Below are 15,495 nucleotides of genomic sequence, written 5' to 3'. Positions count from 1 at the left end.
GGATCATAAACTGAGCTGAAGGCAGAGGCCTTAACCCACTGAGCCACCCAGGCACCCCTTTACCTGCTCTTCTTGAGAAGAATTCTACTGTGTCATTTATCTTGCTTTAACCCTTAGCAGCTAACTTAGTAAAGCCAATAAACATTGTCTACATCTATCATTAATGTTTTCCACTATTAAAAAATATTTTGGAGGGGCGCCTGGGTGGCTCAGTGGGTTAAGCCGCTGCCTTCGGCTCAGGTCATGATCTCAGGGTCCTGGGATCGAGCCCGCATCGGGCTCCCTGCTGAGCAGAGAGCCTGCTTCCTCCTCTCTCTCTCTGCCTACTTGTGATCTCTCTCTGTCAAATAAATAAATAAAATCTTTAAAAATATATATATATTTTGGAAAATACTTTTGTGGCAAACACCAGTCTTGAACTGCCTTAGAAAGTCATTCAATTTTACCAAACAAAATTGTTTTCTTCAGTTGTGATATAAATATATATGTATATATACATATACATATGATCAATTATTAACAACAACTCTGTGTATTTTCATATAAACTTTTTGTGGCTTCATTTCTTAAATCTAGAACTCCTCTAAGGAATAGAAGCTTTAACATCACAGGAACTTGATTACTAACCTAAAACACCTAGACCTCACATATATAATCTTCACTAATCTGAAATTAAAGTGGAAACAGCATTTTAAATTGGAATATTTTGCTTAGAAATCACAAATCAAATATTTGACTTACTTGTGGAGTACATTTCGATTCTCTCAATTGTCTTACTGTCCCTTTATCTTCACTCTCAGCATCTGTTTGTTACAGGAGAACAAACTAGTTTTTCTTTTGGCAATTTAATTGTAAAGAAAACATATAAACAGTAAGAAAGTGAATATTTAACTGTTTTTGACCTACAAAAATAGGTTTCATATAGTTTAACCCAATCCACACAGATAAGAGAATAAAACCGATGTGAACAGTTTAAAAGAAAATTAGAGAATACCCATGTAACCATCACACAGGTAAAGAAACAGAACATTATACATACTCCAAATGTCCACATATTCCTCATATTGTCCTCCTCAGAGGTATTGACTATCCTGAATTTCCTTGATTTGCTTTCTATAGTTTTATCACCTAAGTAATTCAGTTATTTTTCCTGTCTTAAAATGTTATATGATAAAATGGTAATATAAGTGTTGTCTTGCTTTTTTTATTCAGCATATGCTCGTGAAATTCATCTGTATTGTTTTATATAGACATAATTTGCTTACTTGTATTGATTTAAGTATTCCATTGTACAAACAACATAATATATCCATCTGTTCTACTAGTAAACAGGCATTTGGGTGTTTCTACTTTGAGACTATTACAAACAGTGATCTTTACATATATACTTGTATGTATGTACTTGTATTTCTCCAGGTATATACCTAGGAGGGTGATTACAAGGTAAAGAGTATATATATCTTTCATTTTACCAAATTTTAAACTATTTCCCAGAGTTTATTTCCAAACTATTTATCAATTTTTGTTGTGGTACCTAGCCATCCCAACTTACCTTAGGAACTCATTCAGTTTCACCAGACAAAACCATTAGCTTTAATTATAATTTATATATAGTCTCAATATACAGTCATTTATAAATGAGTTACTCCAATAGCTATGAGAGTCCTTATTGTTCTATATTCTCATTAATACTTACCACTGTCAGACTTTCTGAATCTGCTAATCTGTTGGATGTGTAATAGCTCACTGTGGCTTTTTCAGTTTCCTAATTTGCTGAGCATCTTTTCATATGTTTATTTACCATATGAGTTGCTCTATTTGAAGTGCCTACTTGCATATTTTGCACATATTTCTAATTGGGTTGTCTGACTTATTCTTCTTGGTTTGTATAAATTCTTTATATATTTTTGGAAACTGGTCCTTTGACAGTTTTATGTGTTAAAAATATATCCTATTGTCTTCGTTTCTTTTTATTTTTTTTAAGATTTTTATTTATTTGAGAGAGATAAAGAGAGCACAAGAGTAGGCAGAGTGGCAGGCAGAGGAAGAGCAAGAAGGAGACTCCCCACTAAGCAGGGAACCTAACATGGAACTTGATCCCAAGACTGAGATCATGACCTGAGCTGAAGGCAGACACTTAAATGACTGAGTCATTCGGGCTCCCCTTCCATTCTCTTTATGTCTTTTGATGAACAGAAATTCTTAAGTTTAGTATAGCCAAATTTATCAAACTTTCTGATTGGGCATTTTAATTCTTATTTAAGAAATTCTTTCCTACCTTGAATAGACCTTTTTAATTTGATCATCTGAAAGCTTTTCTCTTTTGCAGTTAAGTCACAACTATTATTTTCATCACATATTAACTTCCTCAAAAGATGGGCTTGGATATTGTTGAAAAGAGTCCTTTTTCCTTCTAAGATAATTACATGCCTTTTTGGGTATGAAGCCTTACTATATATGCTGAACAGCAGCTAGACTATGCCAGACATATGCATTTCCCCACATATCTCTATTAGGGGTGCACTGTTCCTAGAGATCAGCTTTCTTCTCTTGTCTAACACTCTGTCAGCTTAGTATATATAGAAAATTACAAACAGGTGGAACAAATCATCTGTGCAGTTAAGATAGAATTCTTTCTTCCAAAAGACAGCATGAAGAAAACCCATCTACATGGAATAAGCACATTATGTTGGTTGACTATTATATTGAGAGAGAGAAACAGATGCATAGTTTATTCTAAGACCATTCTGAGTATACATACATTTACAGAATTTTTCTACTGCCAAAATGAGCCAGTTTTTTAAAGTTTTTATTTGAACTCCAGTTAGTTAACACAGTGTAATATTAGTTTCAGGTGTGCAATTTAGTGACTCAAAACTTAAAACACCTGGTGCTCATCACAAGTACACTCCTTAATTCTCACCACTTATTTACCCACTCCCAACCTCCTTCTCTTCTCATCCATCAGTTTGTTCTCTATAGTTAAGAGTCTGCTTTTTGGTTTGCCTCTTTTTCCCCTCCATGACTGTTTGTTCTGTTTCTTAAATTTCATATACAGGTGAAATCATATGGTATTTTTCTTTCTTTGATTTATTTCACTTAGCATAATACTCTCTAGAGTTCCATCCAGGTTGTTGCAAATGGCAAGATTTCATTCTTTTTTATGACTAATACTGCATTGCGTGCGCGCGCGCGCACACACACCACCACCACCACCACCACCACCACCACCACCACCACCCGCACATCCATTCATCAATCAACGAACGTTTGAGCTCTTTTCATAATTTGACTATTGTTGATACTGCTGCTACAACATCAGGGCACATGTGCCCCTTCAAATCAGAATTTTTGTATCCTTTGGGTAAATACCTAGTTAGTAATGCAATTGCTGGATCACAGAATAGTTCTATTTTTAACTTTTTAAGGAACCTTCACACTGTTTTCCACAGTGGCTACACCAGTTTGCATTCCTATCAACACACATATACATAGGAAAGAAGGACAAGAACATATACCAGTATGGATGGTGCCAATTATACCTGGGTGATGGTATCTTTGTTTCTTTTGTATTTTTCCCTGTTTTCCAAATCTTTTACAATGAACTGATATATTTTATATTGAGTGAAAAATGCTTTTAAAAACCAGGCATGCACAGTCAATCAAAGATGTGAACAAACCAAATAATATATTTGAATAGTATAAAAACTGGATATAATTTGTTACTCCCATGTCTTAGGAAAAAATGTAAATAGCAAATACCTGTATCTCCTTTTTCAAACCACTGACTGCAATTTGATTGTTTCTGTGGGGTTAACAATCTAAAATACAATAAATAAAATTTTTATATTATTTGTTGAACTGATAAATTTCAGAATTAAAATATTTTATTTTAAACGTTACCTGAAATGCATCATATTTTGAGAATTTTTAATAGCCACAGAATTTGAGCATTTTGACTGGTCATTCAGAGTAAAGTCATTAAGTACCTGAACAAAAGAAATTAAGTATTAGAACCAGCTGCACAGACAATAAAAATTTTTTGCTTGCCATGGTTACTGAAGATTCTCCAAGAACATTGTCATTCTCCTCATCATGAATATGAACAACTATAAACATTAACTGAAACCACTATATACAAAATATTCAAATGCTAGGAAACTTTAAGACTCATAAGGAATTTAGTATTTTGGACAAGTATAACAACTATGCTTCGTAGTATTTCTACATTTAAGGTAAACTTACAATTTTTTATCCCATATTTATGACTATTCAAGTCAATCTTAATTAATTTCTGCTTTTCTCTTTATTAATTCATACTTTCTTTGGATTGTTATTTTCCTGTTTTGAGTTGAGCTTTTTTCACACTTTGAATTGAGCTGTTCACACTTAGAGTTCAGCTAATTTTAATCTTTATTTTCTAATATACTTGTTTTCAAATATAAATTTTGGAGGACCAATTTGGATACATTCCATAGGTTTTGGTTTATAGTATTCTAAATAGTTTTATTTTGATTTCTTCTATAACCCCCAAAGTTATAGAAGAAGTGTATGAATTTCTTTTTCTTCTGCTAAATACTTTTTTGAGGAGGATTTATCTTTTTGTTGAACTTTTCTTTTTTATATAGTGGTAAGTAAAGAGAACAACTTTTTAAAACTGGTTGAAATATCCTTGTAGTTGTAGTAAATGGTCAATTTTGGTGAATACTGCAAATATCAGGAAAAGAAAGCATACATGAATCTGAGAAATGATCTTGTTTAAGATGCTGTTATTTCATTCATTTGGTTTTGTAGTTACAATGTACCCAAACTCAACACCTAAACTCAAGATAGTACTTTTTTTGAGAGAGCTATCCTTTTTAAACTGTGGATTCAATACTTTCTTGGAATTCTATCAATTTTTACTTTATATATGGTGCATCACGGTTCTTAGAACTTGGTGAGTTACTCTTTTTCAAAAATATGAAATATGGTTATCTTTATTAATGATTTTTGTCTTGAACTCTATTTTATATAATATTGTTACATCTGCTTTTTGTTTGCATTTGTCTGATATATATTTCCCATTTCCTTCTACCTTCACTCTTCATTTGTCAAATTGTTTCAGCTCTTCTGTTTTAAAAGTATATGGCTGTTCCACTCTGGAAAACAGTATGGAGTTTTCTCAAAAAGTTATATATAGAACTACCTTACAATCCAGTAATTGCAGTACTAGGTATTACCCAAAGAATATAAAAATACTAATTCAAAAGGATACATGCACCTCTCTGTTTACAGCAGCATTACCAATAATACCAAATGGAAAGAGTCCAAATGTCCACTGACTAATGAATAAAGGAGATATTCACACACATACACACACACACACAAATGGGAGTATTACTCAGCTGTAAGAAAGAATGAAATACTGCTATTTGCAATGATGTGGATGGAGCTAGAGAGTATTAGCTAAGTGAAATAGCGAAAGACAAACACCATATGATTTCACTCATATGTGGAATTTAAGATACAAAACAAATGAACACTGGGGGGAAAGAGAAAGGAGCAAACCATAAAAGAGATTTTTTGATAATTTTACAATTACAGAGAACAAACTGAGGGTTACTGGAGGGGAGGTGGGCAGGGGAATGGGTTAAATGGGTGATAGATATTATGAAGGGCTCTTAACTGTGATGAGCTCTGGATATTGTGTATAAGTGATGAATCACTCACTATATTGTATACCTGAAAGAAACTGGAATTTCAAAACTTGGAGAGGAAGAAAAAGCATATGTCTGTATTTATATATATATATATTCCACAGAAGCACCTCTGTCAATTGCTGATTACTGATTTGTTTAAAACTATTTATGGCATCTTATCTTATTTACAATGCATTCTAGCTATTTTATCCACCCTTCCTTTCTTGCCTTTTGTTGAACTGATTAAGTTTTCTTTGTCTCATCCTTTTTTTCCTATTTTAAATTTTACAGAAGGCTGGGATGCCTGGTTGGCTCAGTTGGTTAAGCAGCTGCCTTTGGCTCAGGTCATGATCCCAGTGTCCTGGGATTGAGTCCCACATCAGGCTCCTTGCTTGGCAGGGAGCCTGCTTCTCCCTCTGCCTCTGCCTGCCTCTCTGTCTGCCTATGCTCGCTCGCTCTCTCTCCCTCTATCCCTGACAAATAAATAAATGAAGTCTTAAAAAAAAATTTAAATTTTACACAAGGCATTTCATTTATGTTATATATCCTTACGTGTTTAATATACATGCATGAATTCACACTTTTTGTTTTCCAACAATTTATAAGTAAATCAGTATTATTTCTTCTCTACCTCTATCCCCAAACAAAAAAAAGAACTTGCGTAAATTTTTGTTTCCCTCACTTATCTTCCCACCTTCATCCCATATTGATCTAATCTAAAATTTTAGTACCCGATTTATAAGTTTTTGTAATTAATACATATTTAGAATTAATAAGTTTCATTAATTACTTTGGCCACCACTACACCTCTGTTTGTATATATTAATCATGAATTAATGAAAGCAATCATATTTTTCATTGAGAATTTCCCTATGGACTACTTTCAGGAAAAATGGGGGACGATGGAGATATGCCACATCAAAAGCCAGCTTTCTGGGTGGTACGTTCCCTGTTTTTCAGAAGCATCATGAACTTCCTACAGTACCACTTATCTCTCTAACCCAAACTCTTACTCTTACTGCTTCCACCTGGAGACAGTCATGCCATTGCTGATGACTGCCCAAAGGCAAAGGGGTTATGAGATGAACAGGTGTTAACTAACTCCCACTGAAGTAACCCAACCAATTACCCTACTCATTATCTCCACACCTATTCCTTCTGCAAGAGTATTCTATACAAGTCATGGGCCACAATTTCCCTCTTCAATCCAATTCTGTTTTCCTTCTTCAGAAATATGTTTCTGATCTACTAGGTACAGGGCTTGGTTTTTTGTTTGTTTTTTTAGAGAGACAGAGTGTATGTGTGCATGCAAGCTTACGGGGAGGAGCAGAGGTAGAGAGAGAGAGAGAGAGAGAGAGAAAATCTTAAGCAAGTTCCATGTCCCGTTTGGAGCCCAGTGCAGGGCTCAATCTCACATCCCTGAGATCATGACCTGAGCCAAAATCAAAAGTCGGACACATAACTCACTGAGCCACCCAGGTGCCCCAGGACTTGGTACTTTTAAATATCTTTTCTATTTTTAAGAGTGAGAAGGCTAGGGTGCATGGGTGGCTCGACTGAGCCTCTGCCTTCAGCTGGGGTTATGATCCTAGAGTCCTGTGATCAAACCCCGCATCTGGCTCCCTGCTCAGCAGGAAGCCTGCTTCTTCCTCTCCCACTCCCCCGCTTGTGTTCCCTCTCTTGCTGTGTCTCCCTCTGTCAAATAAATAAGTAAAATATTTAAAAACAACAACAACAATAAGGCTATGCAGTGAATATTCAGGCTGACATTCTGAAATTGTTTTAAGATTTTTAGACCTTGAGTTATAGTAATGGCTGAGTTAATATATTTATAACACATATATACACATACACACAGACTTATGTTCCAAATGCAGTACATTCACGGTTTCATTTAATGCAAGCACATATTTAATTTATACTATTAAAAAAGAAATGCCTACCTGCACATTGTTTTCTTTCTGTCTAAAGTCAATATTGGCAAGCTTTGCCTGCTTCACAGAACTTTCTTCTTTTTTATCTAGGTTATTAAATTGTACAACTTCAAATGAATTCCAGAGATAGAATAAAAAATTATGCCCAACATTCAACCTAAGCTTGTAATTTAAAAAATCAAGTTGCATGAATATTTAACTTAAAATATAGAAATGTGAAATTTCTACATAGGTTTTAATTCCATACTATGTAACAGTTATTTCAATAAGCATGAATGTAAAATGAAAACCAGCTTACAAAATTACATCTTTATAATGAGGAACCAAAGAAGAAAAAGAAGAGCTAATGGGGTTAAACTGATACAATGTAGTTAATCTAATCTGCAAATCCACCAAATGAAACATGATTCAAATATCTTAGGAGACTAAGTCAGAAATATCATTAACACAAGTCTGCTATCCACTTTAATTATACATTCTGATAACTTCCCAAATGAAAAATTTCTTATTATTCATCCTTCTCTGAAAGCTGTGCAAGCGGACCAGAACACTTCCTTTAATATCTTGTGAGTGATTTCTCTCTCAAAGAAAAAAATTTAGGCATAGAAGGCCTATCTTGTTTGCTCTCAAAAAGAATTAAAGTGGTATTTTTTTTTAGTTTACTGCTCTTGTATTGTCCGTTCTTGCTTACACCTAATGATAGCAAAAACTGCTTCTATTTTTTCCATGTGTTTGCAAAGAAAACTAAGTTTTTAAATAATTAAGATACTGTACCTATAACTCTTGGTTCTGAAGAATGCATCTTCATTAGTCTGACTAATTTCTGAGATTCATATGGAAGAAATAATTGACTGTTTTGAGGGGTTTTATTTGATATAAGTGCAGGTTGTTCATCTTTTTCAAAAATTCTGAAGAGTGAATTACATTAAATATTTAGTAAGTAAAAATGCATTTTAAATGTATACTACACAGTTTAAACTCATTTTGCATACACTAAAACTGAGTTCCAGAAAATTTGATAGATCTGCCCAATATTATTAAATTATTTACAGGTGTCACAGTTAAAACACACTTTTCCTGATTAAGTCTAGTACCCTTCTTAGTATACCACACTTTAATTTTTAGAACAATCATTTTAAAAGAATTTCTAAGTATATCAAAGGAATTTAAAACCAAAACTTTATCCACAAACAGCATGCTGTATATTTCAAAGTACTTCATAACTTTAAAAATAATTATTCAGGATCAAATCAGCTAGTACACTAGAATCCAGAAATCACTAAAGCAATTTATAATCATAAATACGTCTTTTAAGTTTTTTACTGGAAGAAAAAAAACTCATTGAATTTTTCCTAAGTTAGAGAAATAATTTTAGTTATAGATAGTTAAATACTTTAAGTAATGATGTTATTTATAATAACTATCAAAATAGAAATTGGGTGAAAATGACAAAGCAGGTAAGTTCCTCTCAATATAGAGGATTTTTACAGTATTAAAAAGTTGCCAATGAAGTGAAATTCTAATCAATTTCTTCACAGAATTAAAGACAGATTATTATGGCTACGAGAAGTGTGAGGGGGGAATCAAGGAAATAATAAATCCAAAGAAGTGGGGTCTGAGAAATTAACTGGGGAGAGGAATGTGTTGAAAAATCAGGACAATAGCAATGGAACTTAATGAGATGAACTTAAGAATTTAAAAGGCTACAGGCAGAAGGAGAAAAAGTAGAAATTTTATCAGAAACAGTAACTATAATACACCTATTTTTCTGTCACACAATAACAGACAAAATCAATCCTTTTTTTTTTTTTTTTTTTAATGCCTCCACCACTGAAGTCTATTTTATCACCATTAGGTTGAAAAACAAGGAAGCATAGGATGCCATAGATTCAGCAGCATTTTAATTCATCTTCAGTCTCTGGGGCAAAACAAGCACTGGTCAAGCTGGTGACAGGCGTGATAAAAAGGTAAATACAAAGCTATTTCCATAACTGTTCCTCTGTTTTACTCCTTTTGGTGACCCATCATCAAAATCTGGGTGAAATGTGTAATGACAGGTTATAAAACAGCAAATGTGCTACTGCTACCTTATTTCTCTCTATACATTATCCTTGGCCTTACTAAATAACAAGCATACTTGAATGTTAATCTATAATATTTAAGGGTAAAATCAATATTTCCCAAGAAATAAGAAGAAAATAGCCTGCACAAAAGTATATATAAATATACATGTAAATATGTGAATACTAGTGGCTTGGCATAGAATATAAAATATAGAATCAAATGCTTAGATGCAAAATAACTGCTCATATAAAAATCCCATCTTAAAGTTTACCCTAGGTGTGCCTGGGTGGCTCAGTCAGCTGACCATCCAACTCTTGATCTTGGCTCAGGTCATGATCTCAGGGTCGTGAGATTGAGCCATGGGTTTGGCTCTACGCTCAGCATGGAGTCTGCTTGAGATTCTCTCCTTCTCCCTCTGTCCCTCCCCCTGCTTGTGCATGCTCTCCAAATAAATAAATAATAAGATCTTTATATAAAATAAAGTTTACCTATCTTTTTCTTTCAATTCCTTTATCTTTTCTATATTTTTATTTTTTTCTTCCGGAGTTTCTCCAAGATTCTTAGTTTCATGGAGTCTTGCAATCTGCTAAAAAGAAAAATGGCAAAGCAAAACAAAGTAATTATCTGCAAAGCAATAAGGAACATATGCTTCACCTTAACTAATGAATATGATTTTTTCTATATAATCACAGGGTTTATGTTTTTGTGGCATTAGCTATCTTTTTTAAAATTTTTAAAATTTTTTATTTTTTTATAAACATATAATGTATTTTTATCCCCAGGGGTAAAGGTCTGTGAATCGCCAGGTTTACACACTTCACAGCACTCACCATAGCACATACCCTCCCCAATGTCCATAACCCCACCACCCTCTCCCAACCTCCCTCCCCCCAGCAACCCTCAGTTTGTTTTGTGAGATTAAGAGTCACTTATGTTTTGGGGTGCCTGGGTGGCTCAGTGGGTTAAGCCTCTGCCTTTGGCTCGGGTCAGGATCCCAAGGTGCTGGGATCGAGCCCCGCATTGGCGCTCTGCTCAGCGGGGAGCCTGCTTCCTCCTCTCTCTCTGCCTGCCTCTCTGCCTCCTTGTGATCTCTCTCTGTCCAATAATAAATAAAATCTTTAAAAAAAAAAGAGTCGCTTATGTTTTGTCTCCTTTCCAATCCCATCTTGTTTCATTTATTCTTCTCCTAACCCCCAACACCCCACAATGCATCTCCACTTCCTCCTATCAGGGAGATCATATGATAGTTGTCTTTCTCCGATTGACTTATTTCACTAAGCATGATACCCTCTAGTTCTAACCACATTGTTGCAAATGGCAAGATTTCATTTCTTTTGATGGCTGCATAGTATTCCATTGTATATATATACCACATCTTCTTTATCCATTCATCTGTTGATGGACATCTAGGTTCTTTCAATAGTTGGGCTATTGTAGTCATTGCTGCTATAAACATTCGGGTGCATGTGCCCCTTCGGATCACTACGTTTGTATCTTTAGGGTAAATACCCAGTAGTGCAATTGCTGGGTCATAGGGTAGTTCTATTTTCAACCTTTTGAGGAACCTCCATGCTGTTTTCCAGAGTGGCTGCACCAGCTTGCATTCCCAGCAACAGTGTAGGAGGGTTCCCCTTTCTCCTCTTCCTCACCAGCATATGTCATTTCCTGACTTAATAATTTTAGCCATTCTGACTGGTGTGAGGTGGTATCTCATTGTGGTTTTGATTTGTATTTCCCTGATGCCGAGTCATATGGAGCACTTTTTTCATGTGTCTGCTGGCCATTTGGATGTCTTCTTTGCAGAAATGTCTATTCATGTCTTCTGCCCATTTCTTGATTGGATTATTTGTTCTTTGGGTGTTGAGTTTGCTAAGTTTTTATAGATTTTGGACACTAGTCCTTTATCTGATATGTCATTTGCAAATATCTTCTCCCATTCTGTCAGTTGTCTTTTGGTTTTGTTAACTGTTTCCTTTGCTGTGCAAAAGCTTTGATCTTGATAAAATCCCAATAGTTCATTTTTGCCCTTGCTTCCCTTGCCTTTGGTGATGTTCCTAGGAAGACATTGCTGCAGCTGAGGTTGAAGAGGTTGCTGCCTGTGTTCTCCTCAAGGATTTTGATGGATTCCTTTCTCACATTGAGGTCCTTCATCCATTTTGAGTCTATTTGTGTGTGGGGTGTAAGGAAATGGTCCAATTTCATTTTTCTGCATGTGGCCATCCAATTTTCCCAACACCATTTATTGAAGAGGCTGTCTTTTTTCCATTGGACATTCTTTCCTGCTTTGTCGAAGATTAGTTGACCATAGAGTTGAGAGCTCTATTTCTGGGCTCTCTATTCTGTTCCATTGATCTATGTGTCTGTTTTTGTGCCAGTACCATGCTGTCTTGATGATGACAGCTTTGTAATAGAGCTTGAAGCCCAGAATTGTGATGCCACCAACTTTGGCTTTCTTTTTCAATATTCCTTTGTCTATTTGAGGTCTCTTCTGGTTCCATATAAATTTCCATTTCTTTGAAAAAATGGGTGGGATTTTGATAGGGATTGCATTAAATGTGTAGATTGCTTTAGGTAGCATTGATATTTTCACAATATTTGCTCTTTCAATCCATGAGCATGGAACATTTTTCCATTTCTTTGTGTCTTCTTCAATTTCTTTCATGAGTATTTTATAGTTTTCTGAGTATAGATTCTTAGCTTCTTTGGTTAGGTTTATTCCCAGATATCTTATAGTTTTGGGTGCAATTGTAAATGGGATTGACTCCTTAATTTCTCTTTCTTCTGTCTTGTTGTTGGTGTAGAGAAATACAACTGATTTCTGTGCATTGATTTTATATCCTGACACTTTACTAAATTCCTGTACAAGTTCTAGCAGTTTTGGAGTGGAGTCTTTTGGGTTTTCCACATATAGTATCATATCATCTGCAAAGAGTGATAGTTTGACTTCTTCTTGGCCGATTTGGATGCCTTTAACTTCCTTTTGTTGTCTGATTGCTGAGGCTAGAACTTCTAGTACTATGTTGAATAGGAGTGGTGATAATGGACATCCCTGCCGTGTTCCTGACGTTAGCAGAAAAGCTTTCAGTTTTTCTCCATTGAGAATTATATTTGCGGTGGGTTTTTCATTGATGGCTTTGATAATGTGCATTAGCTATCTTTTAGTGAAAGTTGTTAAACAAGGTCAAAATTAAAAATAATTCATACTCCTTTAACTCCTTTAACTTTTCCTTACAAATCCATTAACAAACCTAGATTCAGTGAACTTCCATCTTCATTTTTAAAAAGGTCAGAAGCAAAGAAGGTATCAATTTCCTATATATAGACACAGTTACCCTATATTTTGAAGGAAGTAGCATCTATTTTGTTCTTCTTATTAAAATGATTTTACATTATTTGGAGACTTATACCTATGAATGGTGAATGTACCTTCTTTAACACAATTTACAAAAAGTCCATAAAATCAGGTGTTCAATATTTTTCTCAGAATTTGGAAATGACTTTGATGGGTTCTCAAACAGTCAATGAAAGCCATTTTGGTAGAGGACAATAAAAATGTATTCGAGGGACACCTGGGTGGCTCAGTTGGTTAAGCAGCTGCCTTCGGCTCAGGTCATGATCCCAGCGTCCTGGGATTGAGTCCCACATCGGGCTCCTTGCTCAGCAGGGAGCCTGCTTCTCCCTCTGCCTCTGCCTGCCATTCTGTCTGCCTGTGCTCGCTTTCTCCCCCTCTATCTCTCTGATAAATAAATAAAATCTTTTTAAAAAAATGTATTCGAGAAGAATATCATGCACCATCATCTTAAGGGCTAAACTAGTTCTAACTTAGTTTTATAAAGATTAAAACCATAAATACTCAAAATTAAATTATTTAAACAATTTACTGTCTTGTTCTCTTTTTTGACAACACTGTTGTAGCCCTTTTAGTGCCTTTAAATTCCTGTTATTAAGCTGTGTCTTGTTTTTAATTAAACTTTTTTCAACTTCCAAAGAAAATTAAACTATTCCGTAAAACTCATAACTAAATACTCTCTGTACCTAAAACACATATTGGCTCCAAAGGTAATCAGAGGTAAATAGATTTTCCTAAGTCTTTCTCTATATTTAGGCTCTTTAGAAATAGCACTTCTAAGACTGTCAACTAACATAGGATTATACTTATACATTAATACATATATTAGAAACATATTACAAAATATATACCTGGTTTAAATAATTAACTTCTATTTCCACTTCATCTACTTCTTTTTTCAATTCAGATGAACTTTTGGAATAATCACTGGCATGTTTAAGAATATCTTGTGTCTTAAATCTCATGTTAGCCCTTTTATGTTAAGGAACTATGTTATGCAAGTAAATTTTACATTTATAATATATGTACCATATCAGAAATAGTTAATACTATGTAACATTATTTATGTATGTTCCATATTGGCAATAAGCAATATTAATAACAGTATCTGAAAATAGAGGTAAAACTAATATAATCATTTGGCAAACTGACAAAGATAACTTATTGCTTACCTATGTTATATATTGAGCTTAAAACTCTTCCTGAAAAATATTTGTTAGAATTTTTCCTTTTACTTAAATATTTCACATGGTGGTTGTTTTGTTTTTATTTTTTTTTTACCCATGTTCATCATGTCTTCTGGCATGACTAATAATACATAATCAATTCAGTTCCAAATTTAACTTCTTGTGTTTCCATTGTTTATTTATTCCAAAGTCAACATTTAAAAATCCAACTGGGGCACCTGGGTGGCTCAGTCAGTTGGGTGTCTGACTGTTGATTTTGGCTCAGGTCATGGTCTAAGGGCCATAGGATCAAGCCCCACAGTAGGGCTCTGAGCTCAGCAGAGTGTCTCTCCCTCTACCCCTCCCCTCTCAAGAATAACTAAATCTTTTTAAAATATTAATTAATTGATTGATTGATTAAATAAAAATCCATCCAATTTCCCTTTTCTTACTTTGTAAGTTTCATCAGTGTAGCTGCCAGACTTAGAAGACAGCTAGATCTTCCATCTGGTCTTCATGCTTAAACAAGATTTATGCCCAATTTCAAGAATTTCTCAGCTGTTAACAGACATCCTGCATAGTTATTAACTATTACAATTTCCTAAGTTACTCCACAAATCATTTAGGAGAACTTAAAAATTAATGGAATAGTGGCAGTGAACATGAACCCTAGAGAAAATCTGTCGAGTTAAGGCAGAGTAAGAAATACTCTGCCTTAAAACATAAAATTTCAGATGAATATTACTTATAATGCTATATTGTCATAAAAAGTATCAATTAAAATTTTCAGATACTAATCTTAATCTTCAGTTTAAATCCTAATCTTCAGTTTTCCCTATCTCCATCACCTCTTCTTGTTTCTCACATAATCTTATTTCTCATCCCTTCCTACATCAAACTTCCTAAACTTCTGCTATGCCTCGTGCATCAACCAACCTCTGCCTCTTCCTATTGAGAAGTCACAACACAGGTAGGCAGCAAATAAACAACTAAAAACAGTATAAGCTAAAACCTAAACATGAAGAGAGCAAGCAACAAAGGAGTTAAAAGGATGATTTAGAATGAAGCAGAATGAAGCGAGGTAGAATGCAGGGATAAAGAAGACTTAGTACAAGCAGTGGAGTTATAATCTGATAGGAAAGCACATGAAAGATTGTAGAGGTTGGAAGAGGATTAAAGTTCTAAGTTCATCATCAGGGAAGATCTCCTGGACAAACAGATGAGACTTAGACCAATTAAGAATTACTTAATCATCTAATAAAATGCCACTGTATTAGAATTATTTATGTGTCTATCTTCCC

The 15,495-nt window shown here is 34.5% G+C and overlaps 1 protein-coding gene across 7 annotated transcripts in view; it reads right to left on the bottom strand.

The window, feature by feature from the left end:
• The window catches only part of LOC309866902 (protein SIX6OS1), a 91,737-nt gene that overhangs the window by 15,686 nt on the left and 60,556 nt on the right, over positions 1 to 15,495 (bottom strand). For 5 of the 7 annotated variants that reach the window (XM_082734972.1, XM_082734974.1, XM_082734973.1 and 2 more), the window contains 7 exons: positions 13,880 to 14,000; positions 10,168 to 10,265; positions 8,390 to 8,523; positions 7,625 to 7,701; positions 3,904 to 3,989; positions 3,763 to 3,821; positions 742 to 803 (listed from right to left, as the gene is read on the bottom strand). In XM_082734972.1, the coding sequence (XP_082591098.1) occupies positions 742 to 803; positions 3,763 to 3,821; positions 3,904 to 3,989; positions 7,625 to 7,701; positions 8,390 to 8,523; positions 10,168 to 10,265; positions 13,880 to 14,000 (637 nt within the window). The remainder of the gene's footprint in view (positions 1 to 741; positions 804 to 3,762; positions 3,822 to 3,903; positions 3,990 to 7,624; positions 7,702 to 8,389; positions 8,524 to 10,167; positions 10,266 to 13,879; positions 14,001 to 15,495) is intronic. The other 2 variants (XM_082734975.1, XM_082734976.1) reach the window with 2 other exon arrangements.

The sequence above is a fragment of the Mustela nivalis genome (genome assembly GCF_964662115.1).
Source record: "Mustela nivalis genome assembly, chromosome: 6".
NCBI classification, from domain to species: domain Eukaryota; kingdom Metazoa; phylum Chordata; class Mammalia; order Carnivora; family Mustelidae; genus Mustela; species Mustela nivalis.
Note: the sequence above shows the minus strand (reverse complement) of the source record. Positions and strands in the feature narration are given on the sequence as shown.